This window comes from Mustela nivalis (assembly GCF_964662115.1).
Source record: "Mustela nivalis genome assembly, chromosome: 1".
Classification (NCBI taxonomy): Eukaryota; Metazoa; Chordata; class Mammalia; order Carnivora; family Mustelidae; genus Mustela; species Mustela nivalis.
Window position 1 is genome coordinate 99745499 of NC_139020.1, and position 19051 is coordinate 99764549.

The 19051-nt window shown below is 37.9% G+C and overlaps 1 protein-coding gene across 1 annotated transcript in view; it reads left to right on the top strand.

Moving 5' to 3' along the window:
* Nucleotides 1–19051, top strand: part of KCNMB2 (potassium calcium-activated channel subfamily M regulatory beta subunit 2) — a 237484-nt gene that overhangs the window by 188484 nt on the left and 29949 nt on the right. Inside the window, exon 2 of the mRNA XM_082728563.1 lies at nucleotides 13552–13674. Coding sequence (XP_082584689.1) covers nucleotides 13619–13674 — 56 coding nt within the window. The 5' untranslated portion in view covers nucleotides 13552–13618. The remainder of the gene's footprint in view (nucleotides 1–13551; nucleotides 13675–19051) is intronic.

Sequence of the window (19051 nt, forward strand, 5' to 3'; positions counted from 1 at the left end):
AGCAGGGAGCCTGCTTCCCCGCACCCCCCCTGCCTGCCTCTCCGCCTACTAGTGATCTCTGTCTGTTAAATAAATTAAAAAATAATAATAATAAAATAAAGGTTCTGTGGCAACTAAATTAATTCAAAAATATATAGCACTATTAAATAATAAATTTTAGTTTCGTTCTGCTCATGATACTTAGGAAAGACATTAACCAGTGGGGTATGGTCTGAGCAGGGGACTAAAATAAAAAAAAAACTGAGATCATGTTATGTGAAAAACAGTTGTATAACATTCGGTTTATAATGAAGTATTGTTAGGATATTACAGTTGAATGAAACATCTGGAAAGTAATTCAGCCTGTAGAACCTAGAGCAATAGTGGAACTCTAGGAAGGCATATTCCAACTCAAATTATAGAAACACTTTCCAGTAAATATAAATGTCTGACAATGGGTTGGGAGGGAGGGGGAGATTGTCTCCAAAGAAAGAAGATTCCTCACCACTGGAGTCTTTTAGAGCATTCTCCTCATTTAGAGCATTCCAAAGGATTGAAACATCACACACAAAGAAGAATGACCTGTAAGGATCTTATGAGTCTCAGATGACGAAGGGCTTACCATGTCAGTTAACAGTGAATAGGTATTTAGAGTAATTGATTCTTTTAGGTAAATTTCATAAAGCATAAATATTTATGTCACTAACACTAGTTTATGTTGGTTTGTCATTTGGTTTTCCTCGACAAACGTGTTTATCCAGTGCCGTGTGAAGTCTAGATCTATGATATACCATAGCATCTGAAACAATCTCTCTGGCCTAATAATTCATAATGGACTATTCTAGCCAAATGTACTCAAGTGGCAGCTATCCTTGGCTACTGCAGCTGCATTTCTTTTTGTTTCTTACAGAATTTCATTCCTTGAAAGAAACAATGACCATCTTTTTCCCTATAATTTGTTTGGAGTGTTTATTTTCATTCTTTGATGTGTTTTGAAAGCAATATGGCAAACATGAGTTTGAGAAGAGCTTTATTTTCATCTTATATATCAGTTTATATAAAGTGAGAATTGTTGGGGAAAAAAAACTGGTCATCTTTAGACCTTGACATAACTGAAGCTTTGAGATAAATCTATTAAAAAGATCTACCTGATTGAGTTCCTTCCATATGCCAGTAACAATTCCATTTTAAAATAAGGAAACAGGAGCACCTGGGTGGCTCAGTGGGTTAAAGCCTCTGCCTTCAGCTCAGGTCATGACCCTGGGGTCCTGGGATAGAACCCCGCATCAGGCTCTGCTCAGCAGGGAGCCTGCTTCCTCCTCTCTCTCTGCCTGCCTTTCTGCCTACTTGTGATCTCTGTCTGTCAAATAAATAAATAAAATCTTAAAAAAATAAGTAAACAAGCTATGGTATGCTTAATTGCCAACTCAAAGCCACAGAGTTAATAAGGCGGAAAGCAGAGAGTCACACGCCTATAAAGATGGAAAGCACTTGCCTCCAAACCTGTCTCACTTGTGCCAGGACCCTCTCCCCACTTGTTCCAGGCTGACACCCAGCATCCTGGAGCCAACCTTGTCTCAACTCTTGGAAGGACTGGAGGCCAGTGTGTCATTCTCCGTGGCCCTGAACCACCTTTCTCTCCTGGGAACACATTAAGGCCAGTCTTTGAATCTGAATATAATGCTTGGTGTTTGTATTTGCACTTCATTCTTTGACTTGGATTTGTCTGCTGACTTTGTTAGCCAGTTAGAACATTCCTCCCTGTAGCTCTAGCACTCTTGACCCCAACTCCTGCCACCAGTTGCCGGACTCTACCTTACCACCACTACCACTTGGCATTCAACTGGGATACCAAGAGACACTGCACTGTGATTGGTTATGAAGTCCCCTGCATTAAAGCTGTTTCATAACTAAGGGCCTATGCTGCAGCCTGATATGAAGAACTTGGAGTTTACTCCCATGGAGTAAAGTGCATGGGAATGTGTGTCATAAAGTGTATCAACTCCTCCCAGACTTGGTTTTCATAGCTCTTCTCCCTCTCCAGCTACACAACATCAACCCTCCACTTCGAGAGGTTCCAACCCCCACATACTATGTCACTTCAATGAGCTTATTTTTCACCCTTCCCAGAAATTCTGCCTAATACTCTACCCTTCTTATCCTATCAATTCCCCCCTTCTAGGAAACCTTCCCTAAAGTTCACACGTATCATCTTCCCCTCCTTAAAGTAGAGCACTTAGAGCCTGTGAAATATTCCTTGGGTTTACCTACAGATAATAAAGAGCCATGGAGGGATGTTAAGCAAGGGAGTAACCTGACTAAAAGCATGCTTAGGAAAACTACTTTGAGAGGAACTGGACTTTAATAAAGATTAAAAAAAGAAGAGAACATGACCTTTTCTTTCGCAATCTATAAATCAGAATCCAAATAAAATTCACACATTGTAACTGGTAAATAATGTTTTTAAAGTCTCATTTAATCTACAGGTTCCTTCTCTATTCTATCTTAGCAATTATTTATTAAAGACTCCAGGCTGACTGTCCTCAAAGTCTCAATTTCACCGATTCCATCTCCACTATATTTTATAACATGTTCTTCTGTCCTCCTTGTTTTCCACAAATTGTTCATTAGTTCCAAAGTTTTGATCAGATTCAAGTTTGGGATTTTTTGACAAGACTAATTCATAATTGATATTGTGACTGGCTCTCTTTTTTGATGATAACAGTCACTGATGATCAAAGTCTAGGAACTTTGGCTTCTTAAGAGTTGAGAAAGTATGATATTTTAATTCTAATATCCCATCCTCTTTAATTAGGTGAAATACTTCTATAAAGAGAAACTACTTCACCTACTATTTGGTTTTCCAGTGCTTTAGTTAATATTAAAAATGAAGGATAAATGATTGATTCTTTCCCTATACTTACCCATTTTCAAATTAATAAATTTGTTTCCTAGCATCTTCTATTGGTAGTCAGTTTCTTTCTAATAATACTGTGAAATCACAAATTAAACATGTTTGTTATATTTCCAACAATCTCATTTTTATTTGATTGATAGTCAGATTGTTTTTCTTTGCATCTTTAAATCAGTTCCTAAATCTTTTTCAAATGGTCCTGATAGTTTTTGACAGATACCTTGCTACTTGGTATGATTCCTCTTGTGTAGCACCCGCCCTGGATCTGGAATTAGCTAAGGAAACTTCATCCCTTTTTTAGGGACAAGCCTGACATTTTCACCAGCAATCTTGGCCTACTCTGAACACCAATTACATCCCTGCACCTCACTCCAGCCCTACAGCTCTAAGTGACTTGAGAAGGAAATGAGGGTCTGGCTGGTCCTCATAAAGGGGAGGACAGATAGGTTTAGGCTCAAAGATGGCTGAAGGTCAGAAATGTCTGTGACAATTTGGTAATATGTGACAATATGGTAATAATAACAAAATAATATTACAATCTGAAGTAGCTATTTTGAAGTAGCCATATCAAAATATCCTGCTGTAAGGCAGCTAACAAGGTAGGAGGCTATTTGAGGAATCCAGACAGCATGATGGACGCTGGAATCAAATTGCTCTGGATGTGAATCCCAGATCTTCCATTTAAAAAGTTGTATGAACTTCAGATTGTTTAATCTCTCTATGCCTCAGCTTCCTCTTCCATAAAATAGGGTAGTTGTCAATATGGTGCATATAAAACACAGGATTTATCACAGGGCAAGTACTCAATAAATGAAAATAATGATTGTTCTTGATGATATATTATTGTTGCAAAAATTGATGTAGTGACAGAGGGTAGGTTTAAAATAGTTTAAAACACTAGCCACTAGCCACAGGTACCTGTTGAGCATTTCAAATGTGGTTAGTCTACATTGCCATGTGTTACAAGTATAATATATGCACTGAATCTTGAAGTCTTTGTTTTTTTTCAAAAAGGTATAAATTATTCTATCAATAATTTTTATTCTTATTACATGTTGATAATATATGGGGTATATTTGGTTAAAAAAATTGTTATCATAATCTCTATTGTTTCCTTTTATTCTTTTCATAGTTAGAAAACTTAAAATGACATATGTGGTTCATATTATACTTTTATTGGACTGTGGTTCTCTAGAGATAGTAAGAAATTATATACAAAAATTTGGATACTGAGTGGATGAGGCATGAGGGATAGGAAAATCATTCTTTCATTCATCCCTGTATATTCAACATCTTCTAATATGAAACAACTTTTAGTCGATGCTTCTTAATGGATTGGTGTCGATTTTTTCAAGAAAACAACCATATCCATTGACTGTTTTTCTCTATTTGAGAAGAGACAGCTCTTCTGGTTGGACAAGGTAACCAAATCAGTTCCCTTTGGAAGAGAGATTTACACTGATTAGTACCTATCATGTGCCAGACCCTTGACATGTCTTCTCACTTAATACTGAAACAATTTTTGAAGGTATGACAATCTTCATTTTTACAGATAAGGAAATTGAGATTCAGAGAGGTTAATTAACTTATCCCATGTCACAGAGCAAGGAAGAAATGAAAGTGAGAGGTAAGGTGTGTCCCATGTGCCTCTTTCCAATTTGGATGGTCATTAAGGGATAGATGTATGGGTTAAAGAAAAACTAGGATCCGAAATTCTTTTTTCTTTTTTTTTAAAGATTTTATTTATTTATTTGACAGAGATCAGAAGTAGGCAGAGAGGCAGGCAGAGAGAGAGGGTGGAAGCAGGCTCCCTGCTGAGCAGAGCCTGATGTGGGGTTCTATCCCAGGACCGCAGGGTCATGACCTGAGCTGAAGGCAGAGGCTTTAACCCACTGAGCCATCCAGGTGCCCCAGGATTCTAATTTCTGACCCTCCCTCATCTTCTCAGGTGGTTTCTCTTAGTCTCCTCGGTTTTTAGTCCCTAAAGTGGAACCCAAAAATTATATAGGCTACAAAATGCAGGAGATGGGAGCTCTTTAAGCAAACTATCCCAAGGTATTTATATTATAATATCCTCAGCAACTGAATTATCACATATGGCATTTTTCCAGACAATAGTAAAAACACAGATTTTACAAAGGACTCTATATCTAATTTCATATTTCTCAAGAGTATTCACCATAAAATCCAAGTACTTTAAATGGGTTTTTCTTCAACTTGTAGGTATCAAAAAGGATTCGCTATTTCTGCTGCTGTTTTTTCTTTCCTTGTGTCTTTAAGTACAGTTCCTTCCACTGGATCAAAGTAGGATTTAGAATTTTAAAAATATTTTCCTTTGCCCGCTTAGTGCCTTTGCATTGTGAAAAACTACTTTTGTAATTAAACACATTTGCCTTTTATCTATAGTCTTAAAAAGTTTAACTATCTAAGTAAACCTAAAACGACCAAGCCTCAGTATCGGCATATGCCCTAGAATATTTCTGATAGCTCCTCCAGCTAATATTCAAGATATCTTAGAATTCTGCTTCAAATCCCTTCATTAGGATAATGGCCTTAATTTGGCATATTAGGTATATTAGGATATATAAATAAACATTTATTTATATACACATAAATAAATAGCTGCCAGTAATGTCAGGTTCATTATTTTAATTAATCCTCACAACAGATTTTGAGGATTACATAACATTTCTGCTTCATAGATAAGGAAATTGAGGCTCAGAGAAGTTAACTAGCTTGTATTCAATGTACTACTGATAGCAAAAGGGCAGAAATGGAGCTTGAATTCAAGTTTTCTCTGCTTTCAAAGCTCATGGTTTCTATTCCATTTAGCAATTAAAGACAAGGATAAATCAAAGGAATGGTCCTGTTGGCAAAAAGAAAGAGCTGGGTTACTCAATTTGGGGCTGAGAACAGCAAGTTCAGCTGGTTTCCTCTAGAGTAGAATTTTACATGTATTATCAGTAGTCAGTTCAGAGAGCCTACTGGGAGAGGCCATGGACAAATTATGTTCATCCAGTGACCAACACAGCTGGACCTATGAACCACATATTTTTGCCCCCCAAAATATCTCTCTCACCACTCTGCTACAGCATCTAAGATTTCAACTATCATAGCTCCCCCTTGGGATAGAGTGGTGGTTTAACACTTGGTTTAGAAAAGGGCTATATAGGGAAGCAGCCTAGGAAATGGAAGAAATTATATAGAAGAGCCTGTTGGAATCCTAACATCAAAACAAGATTTCTTCTCTAGATGTCCAGCTCTACAGAAATGCCTGGGTCTACAGAAAACCTTTTCAAGGATCACTGGGGGGCTTTCCTTTTGTCTTCTTCCTAGGCACTTAATCTCTCTTCCTTCCACTTTACTAGATTTCCCATGAGTATTACTGAAGACTTCATTTAAGAAATTAACAGAATGTAAAATAAAAAGAAATTGTGTCTCACCAAAGACAAATTGGAAGTCAAGCCATAAGAACAGACCTTGGCTGCCATTTCCAAAGCCAGATGAAATAAAATTTCTCAGATGAAAGGAACCTTAGACTCCTCTCTTTCCATTCCCTCATGTTATATATGAGGAATTGGAGGGTGGGAGGCAAGGGGGCTCTCAAAAACCTCAAAAGAGGTTAAGAGAGCATAGGTTTCAGGGTTAGACAGGCTTGGATTGAAAATCAGACATCACTTAATAACTCTGTGACTTGAGCCTATTTACTCACTTTTCTGAATATAACTTTCCTCTTTTGGTAAATATTGAGAGCCCCCATATGGGTTACAGAATTAAGTGAAACAATGCATATAAGTGCATTATTTATATAGGTCTGGAGAAGAATCTCGTATCTTTATGTTTATTATTGGCATTTCTAGCACGTCTCTGTAAAAAAAACCTCTTACTATAGTTTGGCATCCTTTATTTTCAACTGAAATAGAAGAATTAAACCACATTCACCAAGAAGAGATGGATGGTTTCAGCATAAATATGTCATTTGTACCAGTCTGAGGCACACGTGAGTTATGAGCAGGTTTTCTTACACCAGCTGTGTGTGCGTGATGCCCAACCGAGTGAATGTTTAACAATTAAACTGGTTTTAAATATGTAGCATAGAAGGAATCAAACTGAACATCAGTTGTGATTATCTGCTTGAAAAGCTCATTAAGAAATGAATTATGGAATACTGGACTAATTAAGCCCATGTAGAGATGTGTATTCCATTTCTGCATAAGACTCTTTTTAAATGACTCAAGCAGAATGGTTTGATGTATTGGTACGGCAATTTGGGGGGAAAATTTCTACTATTTCCTCCAAATGAAAAACACTAACATTTACCGAGTGCCTACTCAATGCCATACATTATTTCAAATTATCTGCATGGCAAATCTTTATGATATCTGTTATTACTCTGATTTTCTTGATGAGGAAAATGAGGTTCAGGGAAGTCTAACAATGTATTTAGGTTATATAATTACTGCGTTGTAGAGCTGTAGAGCATTTCAACCTGAAATGAATTTCAAAGCTTTTTCAACCAAGCCCTGAGATAGTCATTTCTGATGTAGATGTGATGCAAAACTTAATTCATTACACACATGCACAACAATCTTATATTAAAGGCCCCCATGTACACCTGTCTGACCAGCCCATCCCCTCATCTTGACCATAACATCTACAAAAGAAGGGGCATATATGTTGTGTTCAACAACATATCCCCAACACCCAGCTCAGTGCCTGTTGTATGTTACATCTCCAGTAATAAGTTTTTGTTAATGGAGAAATGAATACTAAATTAACTAAAAGAACAGAGTTCATCTCCACAGTCATCCTTTCACAGGTAGCGACAGTGAGGAAAATCTGAGTGTTTTGCCTTCTTTCATACAATTACTCAGCTACAGAGTAAAGACTAGAAGCCTGGAGCCTCTGAACTGCTAAGCTCAATGAGCCAAGTCAGCAGCAGGCTGAAGGACAGGTCCATTATTTAACTGGGGCTACGTCCTCCTGAAGCAGAAGTCAAACACATCCTGATTACATTACCGTTGGCCCGCATATGTGAGCGAGGTCGCAGCTAACTCCAACCCCCATCTGCCGCCAGAGGGGTCCATACATTGTCAACCCAGCTGTTTAAAAATAGTCTGCAATAAAAATTTACAGAACCCCATTTTCTCTTACTTGATTCTTCTCAGAGGCCATTAGCATTCGGCAGGACACTTCTTTACCTCTGCCACTGAGCCTCAAGCAGAGACATTCCCTCAGTCTTTCAGGCTTCAATCTGGGGAAGAAAGCTCTTCCACGTTCCTGTTAGAAGGCATTGTCAGGAGATTTTTCAAGAGTCCTCAGTAGTCCCCCAAATGCTACTAAAATTTAGGGGGCAGACAGAGAAACAGGAACCCAAAAAAGAAATGGAAGAAGCACTTAGAGAGTGGGGAAGAGAAACAAGAGAACATTTTCTGGTGAGTCAAGGTTACAAAGCATTTTTAGAGGTGGGAAATGACAAACAATGATTAAGATCAAATTCAGTAAGCTGAGCAATTTAAATAAGATGTGAAGAGACAAGTAACTATTAGATATGCCCGCTGGGAAGTCACAGCACCCCTTAGAAAGAGCAGTTGAGAGTGCAAATGTTGATTTGTTATTCTGACTCCTCCATAGGCTGTGCATTCCTTAGAAGTAAATACAGTGGTTTGGTGCCACCAGAACCCAGTACAGTGCCTGGCACCTACAGGACACTTAATAAATGCCATCAAAAGGATGTCCAAATGAATGAAAATAAGACATAGTCGTTTATTTTGGTGGAAAAAGAAACATCCGCAAGATATTTAAAACTGCTTTTAAGATGGACCAGTGTTTTCTAAATTCAATCACTAGGTCTAAAATTATTAACATACATTTGGCTTCTCCCTCCAAAGGTTCTGAGGCCAAAACAACTCAGTTCCTATGGAGAACATATAATTTGACTTCTGCAAGGATAAAGTCTCACAAATGAGAAGCATTCCTAAATTTTTGTGCTCAGAGTGACCTTTTAAGTTGTTGCTGTGATGTCATTAGTGTTATAATTTTACACAAGATTAGGCATGTAATTATGTGTTAAATAGTTCTGCTGGCTCCTGCTTGCTGTTTAATAAAGCAGAGTGCATTAAAAGCATCCCAGATGCGTAGCTCAAGGCCACTGACACCAGAAAACTGCATCTGCATGCTCTTTCCCTGCCTCATATGCCACTTGTCCTTGCACTGTCACCTCAAGGCCTCAGCACGGGTACCAGTGGAGAAGCCACTGCACAGAGTAGTACTCAGAACTGTTGCTCTCCCACTTAAGCTTCTAGAGACAGGAGGAGTCCCCATAACAGATTCAACTGAAATGATATCAGAACCTAAGAGTTTGTAACAAGTGTTTGTCACCTTGACTGCCTCAGCGATGCAGAATCCCTGAGCAGCTTTTTTTCAAAATTCCAATGCCAGGGCCTCACCCCAGAAGTCCTGCTGGCTTGGATGGAGACCCAGTACATTTGGAAAGTTCCCCCAAGTGATTATAATATGTGGCCAGGTTCAGGGACACTCTCTTTCTGCTCTTCTTGCTCAGGATAGGTATCAGAACTTAATGTGAATGAGGAAGTACTTCAGATTTGATTATCTCGGCATCTGAGAAAACTATTTTTCCTCTATTGAGCGCCACTGACCCACAGGGGAAAAAAGAAATCAATAGTCTCGATGTACAAGTACAAAGCAACTTAATTGGACTTTTTAATAAAAGGATAAGATCCAGTTTATTTGCTCTCAAAATAACCAAGGGGAAAACAAGAAAAAAACTGATGTTTAGTATGTTCCTACTATGTGCATTGATCCTACTTTAGGTATTTTGCATCTGTTATTTCATCAGTCCTCCAAGTAACCCAGAAAAACAAATGTTACCATTCCCATTTTTACAGCTGAGGAAAAGAAGACACAGAGATGTTCAACTGATTGTCCAAAGTCACACAGTTGGTAGGTCGTGATGCCAGGATGCAAACAAATGCATGGGCCTATCTGGCTTTCCTGGGACCACACTGCCTTTCTAAAGGAAAGCTTACTGGATGATAATTTAGAGAGCAATAGAAACTTTCTGCCCAAGTCAATGAAAAAAGCCAGAGGGAGCAGGACAGTGAGGATAAGGAGAAGGAGGAGGTAGGAGTGGGAAGAGGGAAGGCCATCCCGAGCTCAGGGAAGTGTCAGAAAGGAGCCACAACAGCACCCAGCAACAGTGAGGTCATATCAACAATCACATTTCAAATGGGTAGTTAGATGGTGGGTCAGCCAACATAACCAGGGGGGCATTGTGGGAAGTGCGTTGTGCCATCAAGGTGCATAGGTTCAGCCCTGCCCTGCATTGCTCACAGCCTGCAGGGGAGGTGGATTTGCCTACAAGCAAAGTGGAGCCTGCTTTGCTCTAACAGGGGTCGGATATCAAGAGCAGGATACTGGTCGGATACTGGGAGCAGAAAGGAGGAAGCTGAGAACCTGAATCAAAGAAAGGCTTCATAGAACAGGTGACCTCTGAGTCGGCCCTGGAAACAAAGGCTCTCATTCACCAGGTGCGAAAGGGAGGCAGAGAGATCCATTATTAAATCCATTATTTAAGCAAAAACTAAGTCAAGGAGGTCAAGACCCACGAGGGGTGTACTTGAGCTATGGAAAGAGGCCCTTAATAGGTTCTTGACACAGAGAAATTGTTACAGTCTCGCAGACAACCTCTTTCATCAAGGCTGAGATGGCGTCTCTTGGGGTTGCTGGTTTTCAGAACACATTCGTCTGCAGCCTTATAGTCATGGCTCTGTTAGGTTTCCTGTGAGTCCTAGGTCACTACATGATGGGATTGGATCCAGGCTGCCTCCAGCTGCCGACAGCCCATGCTAAGGCTGACACAGATCTCTGGTGATGATAGCATTCCAAATTACAAAAGAGCAGAAAGTGCTTTTTTTGTCTCTTTATCACTTTCCTAATCCCAACTCAAATGAGAAGTTTCTTGTCTTAAAAAGTGAGCGGGAGTTGAGGTGATTATTTAAGAGTTCAGGAGGACTGCATTTGAGCCCAAGAAAACCTCCAAACCGCTTCCATTAACATATCCTGGGTGTTTCTTTGAAGCCTAGAAATTTTTTCAACTTCCACAGAATCTTTATACTGTTGTCTTTAAAGCAGCTACTCCCTTTCATTTTAATTAACAACAAACCTAGCAGGGTTTAAATAAGAGTTTATCTTTATGAAAGAAAACTGGGCTGGGGAAACTCCAAATCCACTTATTGGACCAACCTGAAGAGTCGTTAAGTCCTTTCCAACAAGCTTTAGACAGCTAATTAAAATGAATACATCTTTCGGCTCCCCTTCTCCATATCCTCGTAAAACAACAGAGCAAAGGTGCCATGCTAGAATAATGACACATTGTGTGAAATTATCCTAAGTATATTAAAATCATTGCAGCTTCTTTCCCTTGGAATGATTTCAAAGCATTTATAATATGTATGGTGTGTCTATGAAATGCTGGTTAATAACCAGTAGCAAGGCAGGACCTCAGTAATTTATTGCTTTACTTGAACTCAAGAGTGTGTCACTATTCTGTCTACTCCACAACCTTAGTCCTTCAGGAGTGACCAAGGTGAGCAGAAGATTCCACCAGTGTCAGTGTTGAAAGGACTTCCTGGAAGTTTAATCCAATCCTCATTCTTATGAAGTAGATCATTCAACTTAGATTCAAATCATTCTTATTTCTTGAAGGCTAACTGGCTTTAATAATGGATTTAATCTCCTATCTTCTTTGCTACATTGTAAAATCTTCAAAAAGGAACATAACTAACTTAAAATATCTCAGATCCAAGTCATTTAGAGAGCTAGCAGATTCGACTTCTAAGTCCTTCTAAAACTGGTAAGAGCATCCATTTAGGTATATCCTTTAATTCCTACCATTTGTCCTAGGAAACAGGAGATGGGAGGATGAATTCTTGCATATACATGGGTTACCAAGCCCCTGCTACCTCCATGGCCTCTGTTCCTTCTATCACCAATGCTGACCTCAGGGTTGCAGAAGGATATCTGTTCCTAAATCTAGTCCCGAAAGGCAGTACACAATGCCTTGAATATGCCTAGATTCATTCTACCATTACTGAATCACAAAATGTTGGAGCTGAGAGCAATCATAAAGGTTCCCTGTTTCCAACTTTCTATGTTATGATTAAAAGCAACCAAGCTCTAGCAAAGTTAAGTGACTTTCTTAAGGCCACACAGCTAGGTAGTGACAAAATCAGGTCTCTAGCCAACCACTAACTCTAAGTCCATTGTCCTGAGCCCTTGCTGTTCAGAGGTTTCTGCAGACCTTCAACATCAGCATGACCGGAGAGCTGTTAGAAATGCAGAAACTCAGGTACCAGACCTCACTGAATCAGAATCCACATTGCTATAAGATTCCCCCAGGCAATTCATATGCACATTACAGTTTGAGAATCACTGGACTAAGACCATAATATGTCTTCCTACAGAGAGCATGAAAATTGGAGGCAGGCAGACATTGGTTTTGGTGCATGGCTTCATTTTTCTAAATCTGAGCAAATATCTCAATCTCCTGGAAACATCATTTGTAATCTGAAAATAATAGCACCCTCCACCTTGCAGCTTTCATAATATAAGCACAACATAAATATATGCATATATATCTCATTATATATGCATAAATAATATATGCAAAATGCCTGACATGTAGTAGCTAATATATAATATAAAAGTTAATATTTCCAGTCTCATGCTTCCCATTAATACAGTGTTCAACCAAAAGGAAAGCCACAAGTGATTGCACATCATGAAGAAATCACTTTCCTTCCTTCCTTTGTTCTATTAGCTCAATCCTATTTTAACTTCCAGATGTGAGTATGATTTCTATGATATTATGTTTCATGTTTCTAAATCTCTGGAAAATGATTATTATGTTGAAAATCAATAACAATATCTAACTACTTTTAGTGCCGGGCTTGGAGATAAAAAACTTAACCCACAAGCTGAATCCTAACCAAGAGAACACAACTTTCCCCTAACGGCCTGATTCTGGACCCTAAAATCTAGGCTCCAGGAGCCAGAGAGTATCTGCTTCTGCTTCTGTGACTTCCACAGAGACTCAGCTGCCATGGAACAAATCCACAGCTTTGGCAAGAGCAGAGCATAAACCTGTCAGCATAAGGAAAACAGTATGAATAGTAAAGGAGAACTAGAATTTTAGTAACTACATCTGAACCAAAATTTTAAAGAAAAATTTTGTGTACCACAGTGTGAAGCCCTTCCAAAACTGGATTTGTGGGGAAGGAATGCAATGCTAAACATCAATGAGAAAGCCGTTTCTCCCCACTGTGGTGGCTCTCAACCCTAGCCATGCATCTGGAACACTGAAAAGAAATTTGAAAAATAAATAAAAATTTAAAAAGAAGAAGAAGAAAGAAAGAAACAATGAGGAATCTTTTGAAAAATTGAATGCACATTCCTGAGGAAGGGACTGGGCTTCCATGTTCTTAAAGGATTCCCAGTTGATTTTAATGTGCACCCAGGGTTGAACAACAGAAACCTGACCTGATTTAAGAGTCAGTCCACTGAAGCTATTGGTTGCTGTTGATACAAAGTCCCCAAACTTAAGGTAATATGTTAACCTCAGTGTGTTCCCTTTCTAGGTCTTTCCGCCATTCCTCCAGGACTTCTACCATAAGGAAAGAAGCCCCTGGACCAACATCCTCTAAGATGTTTATATGGACCAGTGGCCGGAGCTCTTCATCTTACAGACATGATGAGAAAAGGTAAACCACAGGGGTTTGGGTGGCTTTTCAGAATCATTTAGCCTGACTACTCAGACAGCATGCCAGTATAAAAGCCTGAGTCAATGGAGCTTTATGTTTTACAAGTGTTAATGTGGGGTGGGCTGTACACCAAGGGAGTAGGCTTTTGGACACTTTGGCCTTCCCAGAACCTAGCACACTCTGCAGTTTTGCAAAGGCTGTTCCTTGTCAGAAATGCCCTTCACTCATGCACATCCACACCCACTCATCACTTGACTAGCTCCAGCTCTGCTTTCAAATATCCATTCCATCACAGCCTCCCACCATTGTCTTGACCAACACCGACTTTGTGGTCAAGATCTCCATTGAATTTCCAGCCCCACCACTGTACCCACACACAGTAAATGTTTAGTAAATACTGAACCAAAATGATGAAAACTGCATTTCAAGGACATACAGCAGGGAAAGAAAGACAAACTTATGCAAGGATGAAAAGAAGACGGACGAGTCCGTGGAGCCCTCAAAGTCCTTAGAAGAATAGCTTGGGGTAAGGGAGGAATGGAGGAATGAGAAGAAAGATTGAAAGGCAAAGGCCAATGTTCATAAAATACAAAATGACAATTAAACAGTCCCACCCACCCCAACCTGGGGTTAGGGAATAAATGCATTCATAAAATTCTCTGGCCATTTTAAAATATTCATTTTTCTCTCCATTTGTTTCATTCTGCTTCTCTCTTTTCTCATTGTCCTTATACTCTTAGTTGCATTTGGTGAAGTTTAACACACCACTGTCTATACCAGGACACTGCAACTTAAGCAAGGTTCCCCTGCCTGCAGATCAGATGGAAACCAGGCTCGATAAATGGTGCTGGACACAAGGAAGGACCTGAGAGAGGTTTACCAGTTTTCAGAACTGGGTACTTTTATTTTTCCTTTTAAAGTCTATATTACCCTATAGAGGAAGCCCTTTGAAATTTCTGAAAGCAAAATTATTCTCCACAATAACTATGTATTACAGCAAAAAGCTTAGAAGTGACTTTAGTATTCATAATAGAAAATCTGTTAAATAAATCATGGAATGTAATATATCATTTAAAAATGCTTTGACATAATAGTAACTGAAAAATCAAGTTGAAAAATTATGTACAAACTATGATTGCAGTCACATATATATACACACACATATATGTATATACATGATATATCTGTATATACATGATACATATATATATATATATGATATATATGAAAAAGCCTGGAAGGAAAAACATGCTTATCACTTCTCTATTTTTCAAATTCTTTGTAAATGTGTTATACTATCTTAATTATGGGAAAAATAATGATATGGTATTTTAGTAAAATTACAGCCCAGAAAGCAACTAGCATTTGAACAAAGTCTTAATGCTCATCACAACACAAGAAGATCAACTGAAAATTCCCTATCTTTGTTCATCCCAAGTTTTCCACATGGTTTTACTCAATGCTTAATCAAGTTATTTTTCATTTGCTTTCAAGCCAAGTAAGTGCATCCTCTTTCAGCAAGATCTTACTATAAGACTAAAACTTTGTATTGTCATTTGAAAACTCCATATTTTGCATGTAATCTCATTTCCCAAAAAAAAAAAAAAAAAACTCTCTGACAGCTATAGTGAAAAATGGCAGAGATTTTGTTGCCCTGTAGCAATATTGTGACTTTCAATGGTTAGCCTGAGGTTTTGAAGGCTTCATCAGAGCTGATGAAGTGTGATTTATTTCACCTATTTATTGTCACTGAATAATTTAATTAAGTATATTTTGAGATACATGTAACTTTTACGAAAAGATTAACTCCTAAGAAGCAATTATATTTTACATAAAGTACTCTCTTAATTTATGTTTTGAGATACTTATAACTTACAAAAATATTAACACCTAAGAAGCAATTACATTTTAATTTATAAGGTAGATATTATTGTGTCCATTTTACAGATCTGGAAGCTGAGGCTCAGAGATTTTATATAACTTTCCAGGGTCCAGCAACTAGCCAGTGATGGAATCAGAATTCGAACTCAAGGTCCGATTCTCTCCCTTGCATCCTATAGTTTCCATAGGTTCTTTCAAACATGAGATACTTGGAGCAACAGTCAAGGATCAAGCCTGCAGGGGAGAGATTGTGTTAAATTAGAGCTGAAAATTGCATATCAACAGAGATAGTAAACATGTGGATATAATATATTGGCAATGTTTGTTGAGTTAAAGAGAACCAATAATTAGCTTCATATTCTACACCATTAATATTATATGAACTCTTAAATTACTATTTTTTTATTTTCAAATACGATTTCAACAACTACAAGACTTAAAATAATTAAAATATTGACTATAAGAAATAATTTTCAGTAAGCTTTATTTACAGAGTAGAAATGTTAAGGCCTTTGAAATCAATCTGCATGGTGTTAGGCTTGAAAGTCCAAGACAAATGGAAAAACAGCCAATAAATACAGCAACTGAATCTGCCACTAAGCCAGTTCCTTAGTTGGATGGTTCATCCGTCTATACCTCTCCCTTGACCGCACCTTCATCTTCACTGCCTAATTCATAGACTCTTGTAGGACAGGACTCGGATTTTGAAAGTGATTAAGATGCTCTTAGTAGCAGTAATCATGGTGTTAATGAAGGTGATGATGCCTGATAATGAGTCTAGATAATTAAGGTCCTCAAGTTAATTATTTGGAAATAAATTGACTAGGTTCTCTGGCAGCACTGCCCAGAACTGCTAGTAATTATTCCACTTTCTTAGTCTGCAAACCTGACCTCTGTGTATCTGGCTTTTTCAACTGTGCTCCTACAGCAATCCCAGAGTCCAGGCAGCCAAAAATTCCCAGCTTCTGTCCACACCACCTCTTCTTGAGACCACAGCCAAACTTGTCAAGATATTGTCTTCCCTGGGATTTCTCCAAAGATAGAATATCAGGAAGTAGCTTACAGACAGGCAGAAGAAACATGTGGAAGGAAAAGTCCACCAGAAATTCTGAAACCAAATGTCTTATGGCTCAAGAGAAGTTGAAATCAATTTTGCATTTTTTTCATCCGTTGAATTCAACAGCAGTACTTGTTCGGATCATCTGCTATATATATGCACAAAACACTGATTTCTATCCTTATCCTCCATTCCACACACGAGCAGTATGAAGGAATATTTTTTCATCTCTGAAAAAACTGGTAAGGTCAGCTTAGTTTAATCCCTAAATTGCAGGTGGCAAAATAAAACAGCATCAATAGTAACTAACTCAGAATTTAAAGAAGAGAGAATTTATCGGCTAAGGACATTACTGCTGAGTTTTTATCAAATATTCTTGGGATGATTTCTATTAATAGTGACCTGATATAAAGGAATTTTTATCATGTTAAGACACAAAGGATGATGATACAATAGCATCTGAGTACCCTTCATTAAAGTTAAAAAAATAAAACAATCAGAGTTTTTTAAGCCCTTGAGGATACTTCCCTAACAGCATCTTCTCCCTGTCCCAGCCCCTATCCAGAGATAACCAACTTCTGAATTCTCTATTTATCATTCTCTTGCTTTTTCTTCATGTGTTTATCACATTTGAGTCTTCAAGCAATATATTGTTTATTTCTGAATGTTTGGAGAGTTTATACAAATGTAATCGTGGCTTATGGATTATTCTGCTCTTGACGTTTTTCAGCAAACATTGTGTTTCTATGATCTATCAGCACTGATGTGAGTAGCTATAGCTCCTTTTCTCTGCTGTGCAGTATGCGATTATATAATTATAGTGCCATTTATTCATCCAGTGTATTGTTAATAGACATTTGCATCATTTCTAGTTCTTTTTGCACCAACAATGCTGCTAGAATCCCTCTTGTCCGAATCTCCTTGTATGCTTTGTACAAATATTTCTTAGGATATGTACGTAATTTAGAAATATTTGATTCAAAAGTCTGCATAGCTTCCACTCTACCAGTTAATGCCATTGCTTCCCAAAGCAGCCGTTAATGTGATTTCAGAGTTCTGCAATCTCACCTGGGGTTTTCAGATTTTTAATTTTCATTCATTGAGGGGGTACTGTGCTTTCAACTCCCATTTCTCAAATGAGGAGAAGTGAGTTGGGGTAAATCAGAGTAGGAGAAAAACCATGAGAGACTATGGACTCTGGGAAACAAACTGAGGGTTTTGAAGGGGAGATAGATGGGGGGTTGGGTGAGCCTGGTGGTGGGTATTGTGGAGGGCTCGTATTGTGTGGAGCACTGGGTGTGGTGCATAAACAATGGATTTTGGAACACTGAAAAAATTTTAATTTAATTTAATTTTTTTAAAAAGACAGCCTATTTCCTTTCTTTTCTGTGAAGTGTCTGTTCAGATATGTAGCCAATTGTTCTACTGGATATTTTTGGCTTTTTCTTACTGATTTGTAGGAATTCTTTGTAAAACTTTATATTTATATTGACCCTTTGTCTGTTTATTGTGCACAAATAGCTTCTCCCAGTTTGATACTTGCTTTCACTTTCTTTATGATGCCTTTTCATAAACATATGTTCTTATTTTAATGTATTCTAAGTTAGCAATTTTTTAACATTTTGAAATCACTTCCTACTCCAAGTTCACAGTCCCTTTTAAACCATTTTGTAGGTTTGCCTTTCAAAATTAGATCTTTAATCACCTGAAGTTGACTTTTAAGTTTTGTGAAGTGGGCATCCAATTCTTTTTTCCTCTGTGGGTAACCAATTGGCCCAGCACCTTTTATTAGAAGAGATATCCTTTCCCCAGTCATCTCAAAAGCACACAGGTGTTATATATGAGGTTTCCACATATACATGGATATGCTTCTGAATATCCACTTTGTTTCACTGGTCAACTTTGCCTACCTCAGACAGACACCACACTTGAGTTTACAAACTTTATCATTGTAACAACCTTGCTACCTGATAGGATAAGTCACCCACCTGGTCATTTGTATTCAGGAGTGTATTTGCTATCCTTAGATGTTTGTACTTCCATATAAATCTTAGAGCCACCTTGTCAAGTTATACCTACCCTGCTTGAAATTTTTATTGAATTTCTTGAAATTTAACTGGAATTTTATGAAATCTATTAATCATCTTATGGAAAATTTGTATCTTTATGTATCAAGTCTTTCTCTGAATATAATTAATCTCTACATTGATTTGTCCTCCCCAATGTCTCCCAATAAAGTTTTATAATTTCTCTAAAAAGAATTTGTACATATTTCATTAGATTTATTCCTAAGTCCTCCTAAGTACCAATTTTTTAACGTTCAAATTGTGTTTTCTACATACAATTTGGAAAGGGAAATGATAAATCAACTTTCATTTCAACTATGCCAATTTTCTAGTTGATTTTAACAATTTATCTATATTCCTTTGTATTTTCTTC